General features: G+C 37.1%; 1 protein-coding gene across 1 annotated transcript in view; it reads left to right on the forward strand.

Moving 5' to 3' along the window:
* nek7 (NIMA-related kinase 7) overlaps positions 1 to 15,368 on the forward strand; it is a 74,503-nt gene that overhangs the window by 43,270 nt on the left and 15,865 nt on the right. The window contains exons 6-8 of the mRNA XM_051910856.1: positions 1,595 to 1,703; positions 4,831 to 4,938; positions 10,874 to 10,968. Coding sequence (XP_051766816.1) covers positions 1,595 to 1,703; positions 4,831 to 4,938; positions 10,874 to 10,968 — 312 coding nt within the window. The remainder of the gene's footprint in view (positions 1 to 1,594; positions 1,704 to 4,830; positions 4,939 to 10,873; positions 10,969 to 15,368) is intronic.

Below are 15,368 nucleotides of genomic sequence, written 5' to 3' on the forward strand. Positions count from 1 at the left end.
TATTTAAGTGTTGATTAAAAAAAAAAATGCATGAAGCTAGAATAAAATGTTTTTTTTTTGTTGTTGTTGTTTAAAAGCAGAGGCCTGTTCTTTCTTTAGATATATTACATGTGGGGGCTATGAAGTTTTTGTGCAAATGATAAAAAATGCTGCCGGTGGCTGGCAACTTTTTTTTTTTTTTAATGCTGGCAAGGAAAGAGTTAGGCGTATACACATTACATTTATTTATTTATTTATTTAACCAGTACTTTCATGCCCGTTTCACACATGATTTGTTTACAGTACATATGCAGTCTATATGTGGTGAAGTAACGACACAGTACACTGACAAAAATGGTAAAGACATGTTACAAAAGATTTTTATATCAAATAATAGCTGTTCTTTTGAACTTTCTATTCATCAACGAATCCTGAAAAAAAAAAAAAAAAAAAAAAAGTATTACAGGTTTCCACAAAAATATTAAGCAACACAACTGTTTTCATCATTAATAAGAAATGTTTCTTGAGCAGCAAATCAGCATATTAAACTGATTTCTGAAGGATCATGTGACACTGAAGACTGGAGGAATGTTGCTGAAAATTCAGCTTTGCATCACAGGAATAAATTACATTTTCAAAATATATTCAGATATCAAACAGTTATTTTAAATTGTAATAGTTTTTCTCAATAGTACTGTTTTTACTAACGTTTTGATCAAACAAATGCAACCTTGGTGAAACATTAAAACATTAAAAATTTTACCGACCCTAAACTTGAACAGTACAGACAAAAGATGGATGATAGATGGATAAATAACATGTTTACTGTTTATTTTGAAGTAAAATTAATAAAGTGACTTGCTCTTGAAGGGAAAATAGAAGCACTTTAAGAAATAGTCTGCTTAAAGGCTTATACCACAAACTATCACTATCTCTTTAAGGTAGTGCTGGAGTACAGCAAACTTGTCTTTAGCATCCTTAGTTAAACATACAATATCAACTAAATAATATTCAGTATCGACCGATAAAATCACAAATATCAGCAAAAAGTAATGTTCAAAATATGTTGTGCATCCATAATGTAAAGATCATGTTGGCATTATCTAATTGCATTCTGTCAGATTCATAGAGACATTTTTTAGTGCTTGTATGCCGTAATCTTCCTAAGCATGTGTGCATCTTGAAAGTCTCCTCAAATGTTTGTTTCCCCATGAGGCTCCTGCTGTACTCGCAAACTTCAGATGTTTTCCATTGCAGTTGCTTCAAATGAAAAGGGAAGGAAAAGTTTATTGAGAGGTTTCAATCTAGAGCCTGCATCAGATTATAGGCAAACCCAGAGCCCTTCACATTCATGGTCACTGCTTTAAACCTTCCAGGAGCCCATGCTGAGCTTTTGGGACACTTTACATCTTAAGATCTTAATATCCTTAAAAACTGTATGTTCCAAATAGTCAGTTGACCTTTTTGACTGCTAAAGATATAAAATAAAATGTTGATTGAAATGAAAATGAAATGTTATTTGATTGTTGGTTAACGAAGATTGCATGCTTCTATGAAAAGTCTGTGCCACCAACATATTTATTTATTTATTTGTTTGTTTGTTTATTGCCTGCAGCATTTCAAGAAACAAAGGCGACTGATTCCCGAGAAGACAGTATGGAAGTACTTTGTTCAGCTGTGTAGTGCACTGGAGCACATGCACTCCCGCCGCGTCATGCACAGAGGTACATACACAACTCTAGTGACATGTACACATAGAAACAGACTTTTAAGGGCACATATTCTACACTTCGGTGACATTTTATTGTATTCTGTACATTTTATAGACATTGATGAAATTTGTTGACCAAAAAAGTCGATTTTTCTATTGTCAGTAGTGTAGCTACGTATGAAGCACACAAATTTGACAGACCAACTTGAACCCACTGCAAAATATGCTTGGGGAAGTCTTCGAGATCTCATGCAAAATTCCTGATTGCATGAATTCCTATTAAAATTACTCTTTCATTTCGCCTGCTAAAATTTGATGAACAACGGTAAGTGCGACCCCACCTTTAGAGTTAAAAAAAAAAAACTGCTTCTGTACCTTTTAAGAATTATGTATGTAAATAGCTTGCGTTATGATTGGCTGAGTGCCACAAACTTAGACTTGTGTTAATTAGGAAGGACTGATTTGCTAAAGACTTGATAGATTTTGATATGTAGACATGTTTATGTGCTTGTGGAGGAGCAAAACTATTTTGACTAGTCGTTGATGGGTTGTCTGAATAACTAGTTGACTAATCAAATTAAAGTCAGCATGAAATGGAAGTTGCGATTATTCTTTTCTTCCCTATTGTGATGTATATCCAAATGAAACAGCCTTTCAAACAAGAAAAAATGTAGGACAGGACTTGATTTTGTCCGTCAGGAATTGATTGGATTGTTGGATGGGTGTGGTTTGCTATTGGTCGATCTCATGTGAGTGACAAGTTGATCCCGCCCTCTTGCCAATAAACACATCATCAGTGAAGAGATGTCGCTGAAAGAGGGACAGGAAGTTATTTTGATTAAAAATAATGATGTGCACAAATAAATCAATAAATACTGCAATGTTCTATACCCCCCCCAAAAAAACAAAAAAACAACAAAAACAAAAAAAAAACAAGAATTGTCAGTTTTGATTTCATGGTGACTTTAAGGAAGTCTCATTTAATTAGACTTGTTTTAGGTTTATCTGTCTCCAATTAGGCAGACTTCTAAAGATGCATTCTTGTGTTCAAAACAGCTAGACAGAGTACCAAAAAAAAAAAAAAAAAAAAAAAGAAGAAAATACATATAAACTAGTCAAACTACTAATCAAATATTCAATTGTTAGATGACTAGTCGAACATCATGACCTATCACTAATTGGGACATCATTGGCACCCCACTACATCATCCTTGTGTTTTATTGCATATTGTGAAGAAAAAACTTGTTCCACTTCTCATCTGCTTCTCATCAGCTTTGAGACGAGACTCTCAGGTCTTTGCTATGCACAAGCTTGACCAGACACACTGCCGAGCGCATTGCATCATCCTCTTGCCATTTGAAAACAAGCAAGATGACGCAACTGTCCGTGGTGACCTGAGACCGTCTTCCCCAGTTCCCATGTATTTATGCAACTCTTGTCGAAGTATTGTAACATACTAGACCCGTGTGAGTGTGTGTATTGGTAAAGGTTACAGCAGGCCATGGGTTTCATTCAGATCGTTTCCCTTGTTGATTGTAAACTCCAGCGGTGCGGTTTTTCACAACACTGGCAGTCAGTTCAGAGCTTGTTCTTCTTAAGCACCTGGCCTGTATGTATATGTTACTGTTGGAAAAGTTCATGTCCAGAGGTGTCTGACATCAAACACGAGCACATGCTTCCTGCACCGTCGTGTCCTGGCTGGTCTCTTGAAAGTCATTTGAGTCAGGGGGATGCGTAATACCTTGCTAATAGTAACCTTTCCATTAACCTTTCTTAAACGTTTCCTAACATTTATATAGGCTGTTTGGTTTGCTTTGTGGATGTGAATGTTTTTTTCTGTCCTACTGGTGTCACTCTGTTCAGTCTGATCAACAGGTTCACACACAATCTGCTCCTCCGTGATGGTTTGAATACTTGTCATTCACAGTTACATACTTGTCATTTAGGGCTGAAAAATAAGGAGTTGATGGAAAAAGTGCTGTGTTGCCACTGAAACTTTTATAATTATTGATCATTCATTTTTATGCCTTGAAAGCCTAAATGTTTGCTTATCTGTAATGTTCTACTTTGCTGTTGCACATTGATTTGCTGATTTTAAGACAATGTTATCTAGCGGTTATTGAAACTGCAAAAAAGACTCCCTAAAGCGTTAGTAAGAATGTATTGAAAATTGTAATCCAAGCTTATTTATTCATTTACATTTATTCTGTATAATTTTTAGCTTGGTGCAAGTTTTTTTTTTTTTTTTTAATGAAAGAAAATTGTATTGAACAAAAAATTGAAGACAACAAACAAAAGGAAAAAAAAAACATTTGCAATAAAAATATAAATATTTAAAGGGATAGTTCACCCAAAAATAAAAATTCTGTCATGAATTATTCACCCTCATGTCGTTACAAACCCGTAAGATTTTCGTTCATCTTCGGAACACAAATGAAGATATTTTTTATGAAATCTGAGAGCTTTCTGTCTCTCCATTCACAGCTACGCAACTGACACTGATGCTTCAAAAAGTTCATAAAGAAATCATAAAACTAATCCATAAATTAAGAGGTTTAGTCCAAATTTTCTGAAGAAACACGATCAGTTTATATGATAAACAGTTTGAATTTAGGCATTTTTTCACATGTAAACATTCATCAACTCAAACATTATTTGTGGTAAACGAAAGCTCAAGCATGTTCGCTTGAACCAATGAGATTCATTCTCATGTGTTATACGCAGCACGTTTGAGCTTCTGTTCGCTGATCAATGTTTATATATGAATAAAAGCCTAAATTAAATCTGTTCATCATATAAAGCGATCATGTCTCTTCAGAAAGTTTGGACTAAAACCACTCAATTCATATGGATTAGTTTTACGATCTCTTTATGAACTTTTTGAAGCACCAAAGTGGTAGTTGTGTAGCTGTCTATGGAGGAACAGAAATCTCTCAAAAAGATCTTCATTTGTGTTCCGAAGATGAATGAAAGTCTTAACAGTTTGGAACGACATGAGGGTGAGTAATTGATGGAATTTTAATTTTTGGGTGATCTATCCCTTTAATTTCCTCCACCCCTTCAAAAAAGTGCCGAAAATGTGAAAGGCCACAGATTCATGATGATCAGTCACTAAAACTCTCATTTACTCCCTCCACAGACATTAAACCCGCTAATGTCTTCATCACAGCCACTGGAGTGGTGAAACTGGGCGATCTGGGCTTGGGGCGCTTCTTCAGTTCCAAAACAACCGCAGCTCATTCTCTAGGTAAGTGCTCCTCCCTCCAGCCTCCTTGTCTGTTTCTTTCTGTCCTTTGTGGAAAATGGAAAAATGAGGATTGAATGCAGCGGAAAGGACCTTTAATTACTCAGTAGGGCCCGGATGTGTTTCATTAGTACTGGCTGCGAACAGAACCATGTGTCTGTTATAAAAAGCGCCTTTCCGACGGCCCCTGGGGCCAGTTGAGAGCAAAGCGTGCCAGTGGCTGTATCCATTTCATTGAGAAGTTGGCCTTTCCTGTTGCCTTGACCCCTTTGACCGCGCTCCACACATATGATGTCTGGATGAGTACAGGGCCTTGAATCCCTAACGATGCTAGGCTAGGGCACCCTATAGTGACACAGCAACTTTTGCCGAAGTTGCCCATGGAGGTGCAGGTTTATATTTGAGATGACCTGTTGTTTAAAATCTCATTTCAAGAGTATACAAATTTGTTAACAGCTTGTCTTCAGCTTTACAGATGTTCGTATTGCTAAAAAATACTTTTTTTTTCACCATCAAGGTCAGACTTTTTGCTGATTTTTATTTTATCTTAAATCATACTAATATCATAAAGTCAATTATATTTATTTATTTAATTTAATGACACTGTTAAATATAATCTTTTAAAAATTTCAAAATGAATGAGTTTGAGTTCTAAGTGTTTTATTTTTAATTTGTTTAGACAAAATATTATAAAATAATGGAGAACCCAAACCATGACTAGGGACCAAAATATGGAGACACACTAGTATTATGCTAGTGAGTTCTGTCAAACTCACATTTTATTTATAAAAAGCACAAATATACTTAGAATATCAATATGATCATAATTTTGATCTAATTAAGCTTATTGGACTTATATTTCTGCATTTATAATTATTAGGCTATTGCTGACAGGTTACACAGTAAACACAACACAATTAGCACACCAGAATAGATTTAACTATTGTCTTGTATTCACAAACTACAATATGAAACAGAATATAAATGTCATATAAATGCATTATGTATAGGTAAACTATGCATCTGTGTAGGAGTATAAAATTATGTTTTATGTCAGCGTGATGATGAGTATGATGTTGGTGCAAACAAGAAAGATGTTTTGCAAGTGTCTAGAAATAACCTCAAGTTCGCAGCGTGTTTTACATTGCATACTTCCAGCATTCACCTTTACTGAAAACAACACGCATGCATCCTTAAAACCTGAACTCACAGCGCCCTCTACAGGGTGCTTCGCTCCCTCATTCAGACGTTCGGCTCCTCAGGATGAGCTACAATCTCCGCAAGGGCTTAATCAGGGCTGTCCTTAATCATGTCTTAATGGCGCCTGCGTCACCTGGGAACTGGTGGATCCGTACGACCACATCATCCATTCGCACCTGCTCCTGGGGCCAGTGCCACACAATATCATTTACAGACTGCCATGTTAGGGATCCCTAACAAGGCTTTTTTAGGACCCCAACATGATTTATAACCGTTAATGCATTGGTGTATCATACCACCTCAGTTGCACTTGTCTTTTGTAGAGTTATCTACCTAGCTTCCTCCCTACCTACTTATTTATTTATCCGAGCGCCTGGAATTCTTCTCTCGGGATGTTTTAATATTGACAGTAGGAATGTACAAACGAGCATAAAGACACCCAGGTAGGTACAGCACACGTGTGTGTGTGTGTGTGTGTGTGTGTGTGTGTGTGCGCGAGAGAGAGAGAGAGAGAGAGAGAGAGAGAGTCTCCTGCGGTTCTCTGTCACCTGTCCCGTAGGCTCAGGCTCTCCATACGAAGGCTGAAGGTTGAGCCGTAGCAGGGTATGAAATTCATGAGTGTCTACATGGCAGGTTAAATTCACCCATGGGCAAAGAGACCTTCGATCTGTGTCTCCCTCAGGGCGGGCAGACCAAAGCTTCCCGCTCCCACTCCCGTTCTCTCTCGCTCCTCGCAATCGCTCCACCTCTCCCCCTCTTCGTTTCTCTCCCTGCATGGGGGCGGTTTAGGGTGGAGGGTGCAGGGTTGCTTCGGTACGGTTTGGGGGTTGACAGTTCAGCCTGTAATGAGACAAACCACCACGGTAGAACTCTGGGATGCACGTTGGATGGAGGTCCGGGAAGTGCCGTTGCACGGCTGTCAATTCTTCTCTTAAGAAGCCGAGCCCTAGCCTTTTAACTCCGTCTCCGAGTGGCACTGCAGCCCACAGATACAAACAAAGCGGAAGACTGAAAGAAAGGAAAGATAGCTCTTCTTTACGTTTCCTGCCAGAGGCTTCCTAGCCTTTAAATTAAGCAGTGTGGTGAGCTGAATGGAAGGCTTTTTAAGGGGAAATCGGAACAAAAGAAAGTTGAGGAGAGAAATAACAATATAATGGATAATTAAAATAAGGAAAAACAAGCTAATCCCGAACCCTCATATTCTGCAGTTAATGCAGAGAGCATGATAATTACATGCTAGCATCTCATCCAAGGGTTTTGAGATGACGGGGAAATCCGTTCCGGCTCGGAGGTCTGAGAAGTTAACTGGACCAAACAGATTTTTCTTTTAATCCCTCACTTCGCACAGTTTACACTTCTTTTTTCTTTTTTTTTTTTTTTTATAATTAAGCATGTTTGTGGATTTCTGTGTAATTAGCGTACCGTTGAGAGTCTGTGGTAATCTCTTCTTTCGTTTTTTTTTTTTGTTTTTGTTTTGCCGTATAAAAAAAGGATCTCGGCCCAATTCTCAAAGAATGCACTGTAATATCATAATTCATAATAATCGGAATGAATCCCCACGTGACTTACGATTTATTTGCATAAATAATGCACTCTTAATTTGAGTAGTTGCTCTGTAGCGCTAGGCTTTTATAGAACTATTAGCATTAAAGAAGAAGATCCTTTTCAAGTCTCTAATGATGGATGTCGAGGCACTCCATTGAAACATGTCTCCATTTTTATGTTGCATTTCAAGGTTATTTTTTCACACCTCAAGAAAATTTAAAAGTTAAACATTTTTCTAAGTAGTTTAATAGAGTCAGCTTTCATTCCTGCAAAAAGTGTCAACACAAGTTGATGTTTTCAAAATATTGCTCTGGTTTCTTTTTAGAATCCTGAGCAGCCCAGTATAGCAACACTGGCTTGCCTAATAGCGTACGTTTGGGGGCGGGGACTGTCTGTTTGTTTGACCAGTGGCAGATGGGTGGAGTATTTGGAAACCTACTTCAAAACATTTTGTAATCTTTCTTTTTTTGCAATTCTATTTAGTGCCTCTAGTGGTGCAGAAATTCACTTTGGCTTCACAGATATATTTAGGGAAACACAACACAATATATTTCTAGCATATTGCTTATGGAACAATATTTCCAATAAAGAGTTTTCGGCAACACTTTATTTTAGGGTCTTTTAACTAGTTGCTTATTAGCGTACATATTACTAGAATATTGGCTATTTATTAGTACTTATTAAGCACATATTAATGCCTTATTCTGCATGACCTTATTCTATATTCTTAATCCTACTCAATACCTAAACTTAACAACTACCTTACTAACTATTAATAAGCAGTAAATTAAGAGTTTATTGAGGGAAAAGTCATAGTTAATAGTTTATATGTGTTCCCTATACGAAAGCGTTACCGAGTTTTCTTTTGGATTATTGTTCTTTAATTGTACATGCCCATTTTGCCTATTTTTTATATTTAGATTAGCTTTGCTATTATCTAACATTTACTTGGTTAATCTTTAAAAAAAAAAAAAAAAAAAAAATCATCCCTAGGTCTAATCATGAATTTATGACTATTGAAATCAATAATATTCATCAATCAGATCCCAGTGATGCCATTTGGAATTTCTCATTGGCCATCTGTTTCACTTTCCTCTACTTTTATAAAAGAAAATGCTTTTAACGTATAGGTCTGGTTGACACACTGATTGCATCATAGGGTGAGACAGTAGGAGGGAAGGGCCACGTTTTTGCTTTGTTTTTCTCAGCAAGTGTTTCAACCTCAGTCCTGCTATGTGTCCAACCATCCTGACACTGTTCGGTGTCGAGACGTTTCACTTTGGCTCTTGTTCTCGCCACCTGAGACTTCTTAACGCTTTGTCAGATCTGAGCTGTTTGTGCCAAGGCTAAACTTTCGTAAACTGCAAGCATTTGTCAGAATATTTTTTTTTTTATTTTTTTTTTTTTTTTTACCCCTCCCCTCTTTCTATCATCAATCTTTCACGGTGGATGGCTGGTTGGCCACAGTCACTGAGCAGTAAAGAGCTTGTCACGGCTTCAGGGAGTACAGCACGGGGAGTTTGACTGGCCTCTTGGGTCCCGCTCTTCTGCCTGATGGCTATTAGTCACTGCCAATTACCCACAATTCTTTGCAGGGCCACAGACTAAGCGACCTGACGCTCTGCTCAGTCTCACGTCTGTCACGGTGCAATTCTCAATGCCTTCCAACATGTGCGACATCATGGCACGTAATTGGTGTTTACCTCTGGCAGGTTTCCCAAACATTTCCGCTGTCTTCCATTGGTTGAGCAAACTGATACTCCCATCCCCAACTCACTCTATTGGTTATATTTTAAATAAAATAAAAAAATACACAAATGACCTTTAGGAAAAACATTTTGAAGCTCTTTGATAAATTCGAAAGGCAAGACCAAAACCAGTATGCGTTGGTGGTTAGCCGTCATGCATGAGCAGTGTGACATCATCAGATAGGACCTTGATTTCTTCTTTTTTTTTTTTTTTCTCCCTGTAGCAGAACTGGTAGAACCATCAAAGACAGTTTTGGTACAGTGGCTGTTTTGGTTTTATCGAATTTCAAAGACAATCCAAAGTACAAGATTGGAGAGAAAAAACACACAAGTGAATTGATTAAAGTTTCATTTGGCCGTGTTGAATGGCTTCTGTTGTAAATCATTGAGGTTCTTTTGTAATGAGAGGTGAATGAGAGATTTTAAATCATCTCGAATGTAAGCTGAGATTTTCATTCCCCAATACACATACTTGCAGTCTGCAAGCTGCCCCCCAGCTCTCTAAACCACCTACAAGTGCTCAGGAACATTCACAGCACTTGGCTCCATCTGTAAAAGTTGTTCTACAACTCCTAATCTGAACGTCAAACTACTACTGTTCCCAAATTATACAGGATTTGTTCATTTTATTGTAACATCATACATTCCAAATCAATGCTGTTTTATTTCATTCCCATTTTTAGTGAAGTAATTTGCGTGTATCGAGTGCAATTTCTGTTTAATGTTATAGCAGATTACCTCAGTTCCCTTGATGTTGTTTTTAAATATTGAAGCTAAATAATAAGTGTAAATGTAATGTTTGTTGAAGTAAAATGTTCAAAAGTGGTAGCGTCATTATTCTGAAACAGATTTTAAAATTATTTTGGACCTCAAAAAGAGATTTTTGACCAGAAGTGTTTTTGTTTCTGTTTCTTAGCTGGGTTTTTAATGAAATCATGGTAATCAAGAACTGTATATGCCGATTCGCTGCTCAAGAAACATTTCTTCTTCTTCTTCTTCTTCTTCTTCTTATTATTATTATTATTATCAATGTTAAAAAACAGTTGTACTGCTTAATATTTTTTGACGAAAAATAGAAATTTCAAAAGAACAGCATTTATTTTGTATTTTAATTTTGTAACATTATGTCTTTACTGTCAGTTTAATGCATCATTGCCAAATAAAAGTATTAATTTCTTTCAAAATTGACTCCAAACTTTTAAACAGTAGTGTACAAACTGTTAAAATGTGTTTTCCTCCACACTGTACACATGCATCGCTGAGTTTGTTGTTAGTAACCTCTCTTTAGTCATCTAAAACTCCTCAGTCTGAAACCTTTGTCAATGAAGCATCCATGGATGAACTCCTCGCATAGCAAACCAGACAGCCTAACTCTCTCTCCCTCTCTATCTCTCTCTCTCTCTCTCTCTGTCTGTCTGTCTCTATCTGTTTTTTTTCTGTTCCAGTGGGCACCCCATATTACATGTCTCCCGAGCGAATACACGAAAACGGATATAACTTCAAATCTGACATCTGGTCGCTAGGCTGCCTGCTCTATGAGGTAAGGTATAGAAACCCATCCCATCACTCCCCCTTCCTCCGTTTATACAGTCCAGCCCTCCCTAAATCTCCCTTTCTCTTCCCGAGCTTCTGCCAGCACTGTTCGTCTCCTTTTGTGAGACGCAATCCTACACCTCGCGGTCTGTCATGAAAATTACAATATGGTTTTGTACTCTGAGGTAAATGGTCTCCGTGTAGGATACCTGGAGTATGTTCCCAAGCTGATGAGGAAATTTGAATGACATTTACATGTGTTTTAAATAACATGCACCGCTCTTGCTACGAAATGATACTGACTGCTTTGATTAGGCTTTAATAGCATACGTTTCTCGAAGACACAGCGGACCAGGATCCATTAGACTCAGAGCAGCAGTTTTCTCTTCAGCCCTTAGTCTAAATTGAAGATGAAGTTGCAAGGGGTCACCAGTGTTTTTGGGATGTACAACATGTTTGGACCTTAAAAGGACAATTCACCCAAAAATAAAAGTTCTGTCATTATTTACTCACCCTCATTTTGTTCCAAAAATGTATTGCTTTCTTCAGAAAAGAAAGTAAATTTTTGAAAAACATCTTTACCTCTCTTTTCAATATAATAAAAGTGAATGTGGACTCGGGCTGTCAAGCTACAAAAAAGCAACATAAAAGTATAATAAATGTCATCCATTTCAAGTCTTCCTAAGTCAAATGATAAAATTAAATTTAAGTTATTCATTAATAATCTTTGCCTCCAGATCAGGTTTAGTCAATGATTCAGAGTTGAAGTTGAGAACCAAATCAGCCTATTTATGAATGAATCTTTCATATATGTTGTGAACTGGACCTATGGATTTATTAAAAAAGATTTGACTCACAAGAATGATTCATTTGCAAATTAGACATCACTACTTCTTGCTCTCATAAATGCACCAAGAAGAGCTACAGTGGTTATCAACATTTTTCAGTGAATAACTTCAGATTTTAGTCTGTTCAGAAGAATGCAAAGCTTTGGAATCGTATGAACCATTTTTATGATAGTTTAACATGCCTTTTTTGTCATTTTGAAGCTTGAAACCATTATATCACTGAATGCTTGAGGTGAATCTTTGGGAGAGTGAATGAGTAATTCACTATATTTTGATATCGGCAATTTTGATAATTTGATACTTGGATTCAATATGCAATTAATTTAGTTCAACAATAATTGAGTTTTTTTTTTTTTTTTTTTTCTTTTTTTTTAAATTGCTTTGATAGCAGTGGTTCTCCAACTCTTTGACTCTAAGGACCCCCTTTGCCCAAGACAATATTCAAAGGCCCTTCTGTCTAGGTTGATGTGTACCTCTGGTGCTTCTGTTGTAATAAGAATAAATAAACTCAAACATTTTATAGTATTCTTTAAATACTTGTCCTAATGTATCTTAGACAAACTATTTCAGACTGTAACTGGTAAGTAAATGAAAAAGGAATGCATTTCTCAATGAAGCATTCATGAATCCATGGAAGTTTCATTATTTTGAAAAAAGCGGCCTGGATATTCTTCAAAAAATTCTTTTTTTGTGTGTTTAATGAAAGAAAGTCTTTGAAATGACATGAAGGTGAGTAAATGAGAAATAATTTTAATTTCCAGGGGAACTACCCCTTTAAACATCAGATCTTGTGTGTGTTCTCGCGTAACAGATCTTGCAAAATTGCCGATCTCTGTTCAAAATTGGTCGTTTTGTGTTTTTGGCTCTGGTTTCCTTGTAACCAGGTGACTGGGGCCACCTGGAATGGGTAGCAGCAATCCGTAAATGACACGATGCTTCATCCCGCGGGATGCACTGACTACCAAAAACTGGTGTATAAACACGCAAGCAGGCACAAATTCACACTCGCACAGTGTGGAAATAGATACATTGTTAGTCCGGTACCCGTTCTATCCCTTCAATCCCCTGAGTGTGTTTTTTGGGGGGGGAAGCTAACCAGTAGCTACACCTCCCAAAGTGCCTGGGGCTGAAAAACAACCATCTGAGTTCACCGCTGCTTGGAGACAGTGTTTCTTGGCACTAATTAGTCTCCCATAATGCACCAGGCCCATCAGTGTGATCAGTCCGCCCTGCTTAGCAGTGGCCATGGGTCAGCCAAGTGCAGGGAGAAGGCAAACGTGGAACAGTTGTGATCTCTTAAGCTTCTGTTAAAGCCAGGTCCGGGCTCGGCCTCGAACAGATCGGCGCTGTCGCCCCCTGGTACACGAAGACTTTCATCTTGTCCCGCTTTCAGCAGGTCATGTGACCTGGAGGGGGGCGGGGAGCTGGGAGGTGATGAATTGACATCTGTTTGAGTGACAGATCTGATGATCGGCAAACCCGTCGGCAATTGCTGTGATGTTACTGTAAAGCTGTTTTTTTGTTGTTGTTGTTTTTTTTTTTTTTTCAATAACAATAACCTTGGAGTCTTTTTCATTATTATGAAGTTTTCAGTTGATCATCTTTTTGCTATTTACTAATTGAAAAATAAACTTGTATATTTTCTTAAATTGTATATATTGCATTTCATATATATTGCATTTAATGATAAAATAAAATAAAGAACAATTTAAGAAATATTTTACAATCAAATTAAAAATTTTCATTTTCTACTGATTTATTAATTTATTTTTTTAATTAATTATTACGCAATTTCATAAATTGATTATTAAAATTGAGTTGAATCACAACATTTTACAACCTGAACTAATCTTGTCTAAACTAAAAGTTTGTCAAATGTTAATAAGCTATGAAGCAGATGTTTTTTTTTTTTTTAAGTTAGTTTTGAATGATGTAATACTCTTATCTGTATGACCAGAAATGACAGCATTTTAAGTTCTTTTCGCTGTTATCAAAAAAAAAAAAAAAAAGCAAGTGATCACCGCACACTTGTATATGCGGCAAATAATATTTATCTAGGTTAACATTAGAGTGAGCGGCCATGTAAAGTAGCTAACTTTGGGCTAATACTTGTTTCACATAAGTCATATTTGAGGTTGACGAATGATAGACGAACATTTGGATTTCCTGCCCAACATACCACATAAACCCAGCCGTGTTAACAATCTGTCAGTTAAGGACTGCGTGACTTCGCCACTTTCTGTGGAGATTTTTTTTTCTTGAAATTTGCCTCTTCTCGTCGACTAATGTTTAGTCAACTATTAGGGGGCAGCCCCAGTATTTTTTAAAATAATTTAATAGATGGGACAAAAAGATGTTGCGTCATATCATTGACCCAGGTACTGTACATATAGGCCCATATATTGTGTGTCCAGATTCATAATTTATTTTGGTCTATGTGTAAACATTGACTTAGTAGACAATCGAAAGCTATCTGCAGTGCTCCATCGCAGTGCTGAACTGCTGAATTGGTAATTTGCAGACTTGTGCCATCTTCCATTGATCCCCATTGATCTATTTTGTGTGAAAGGCCTATATGTGTGCATGTAATTCCTTTATTCTGAGAGCATGAATCTTTTAGTCGATCTGTTATGGGGGATTCGAGGGGGGTGGGGGCGGTGGAAGCCGTTGAGGTTGCAAGGCCTCGATTGAAAATCATCAATATCTGTGCATTGTATTCCTCCATATGCATCTGCTATTCCGTTTGATGCCAGTGCTCTCGGTTGGAGCTCATTTGGTCAGCTGATGTGGCTTGCCGGCCATCCTGTGATGAATAGGTGGAGTGCAGGACAAGGCCAGAGTTGGGGTTGACTCCCAAATGGCCTTCACGGCAGACGGGACACGTGCTCTCCGTGGCGCATCGGTCAATAGCACTGCACTGTACGCCACGGTCCATCTGCATTATTGACAGCTCTCTGCAATATGGAGGAAACGTGTGGTTTTGTGGTAGGTGGAAGAATTGAGGGTCATGGGATCTGTTTGGGTGTTTAGTTGGGTAATATTTTGGCCGTTCAACAAAGTAACCAATAAAAGTTTTTAGTAGGCTGGACGCTAACTACTATTAAACTTTATACCAAGTTTTTGCAGTCCTGCTCTTCACTTACTTCCTGAATAGGTCATCAGTTAGCTGGCTCTGTTGCCAATATGAGTGAATATTTTGAACTTTTAGCATCATATTTTGCAATTAACAGCATTTACAATACAAATATATATATGCAAATTAGGTAACACAGCTAGTTAAACTTTATTGTAAATTGTTAAAGGTTTTTGAGCTAAGATACAAATTGTTCATTCACTTCAGTCAGTGTTACCTAAGTATTTAGTTTTTATGGATATTTTCAATTAGCTTTAATCTTAAACTTTTTCAGTTTTCTTTTTGATTTTAGTTTAAGTTTGTTATTTTATGTACACTTTTTTTTCTGGAGTCCCTTCGTAGATTTTTACATGCAATTTTTAATAAAATAAGTTTATTTTAATGAATCTTTTGGATGAATAAAGCAGTGACCAAATCTTTTGGTGA

The sequence above is a fragment of the Ctenopharyngodon idella genome, chromosome 10 (genome assembly GCF_019924925.1).
Source record: "Ctenopharyngodon idella isolate HZGC_01 chromosome 10, HZGC01, whole genome shotgun sequence".
NCBI lineage: Eukaryota > Metazoa > Chordata > Actinopteri > Cypriniformes > Xenocyprididae > Ctenopharyngodon > Ctenopharyngodon idella.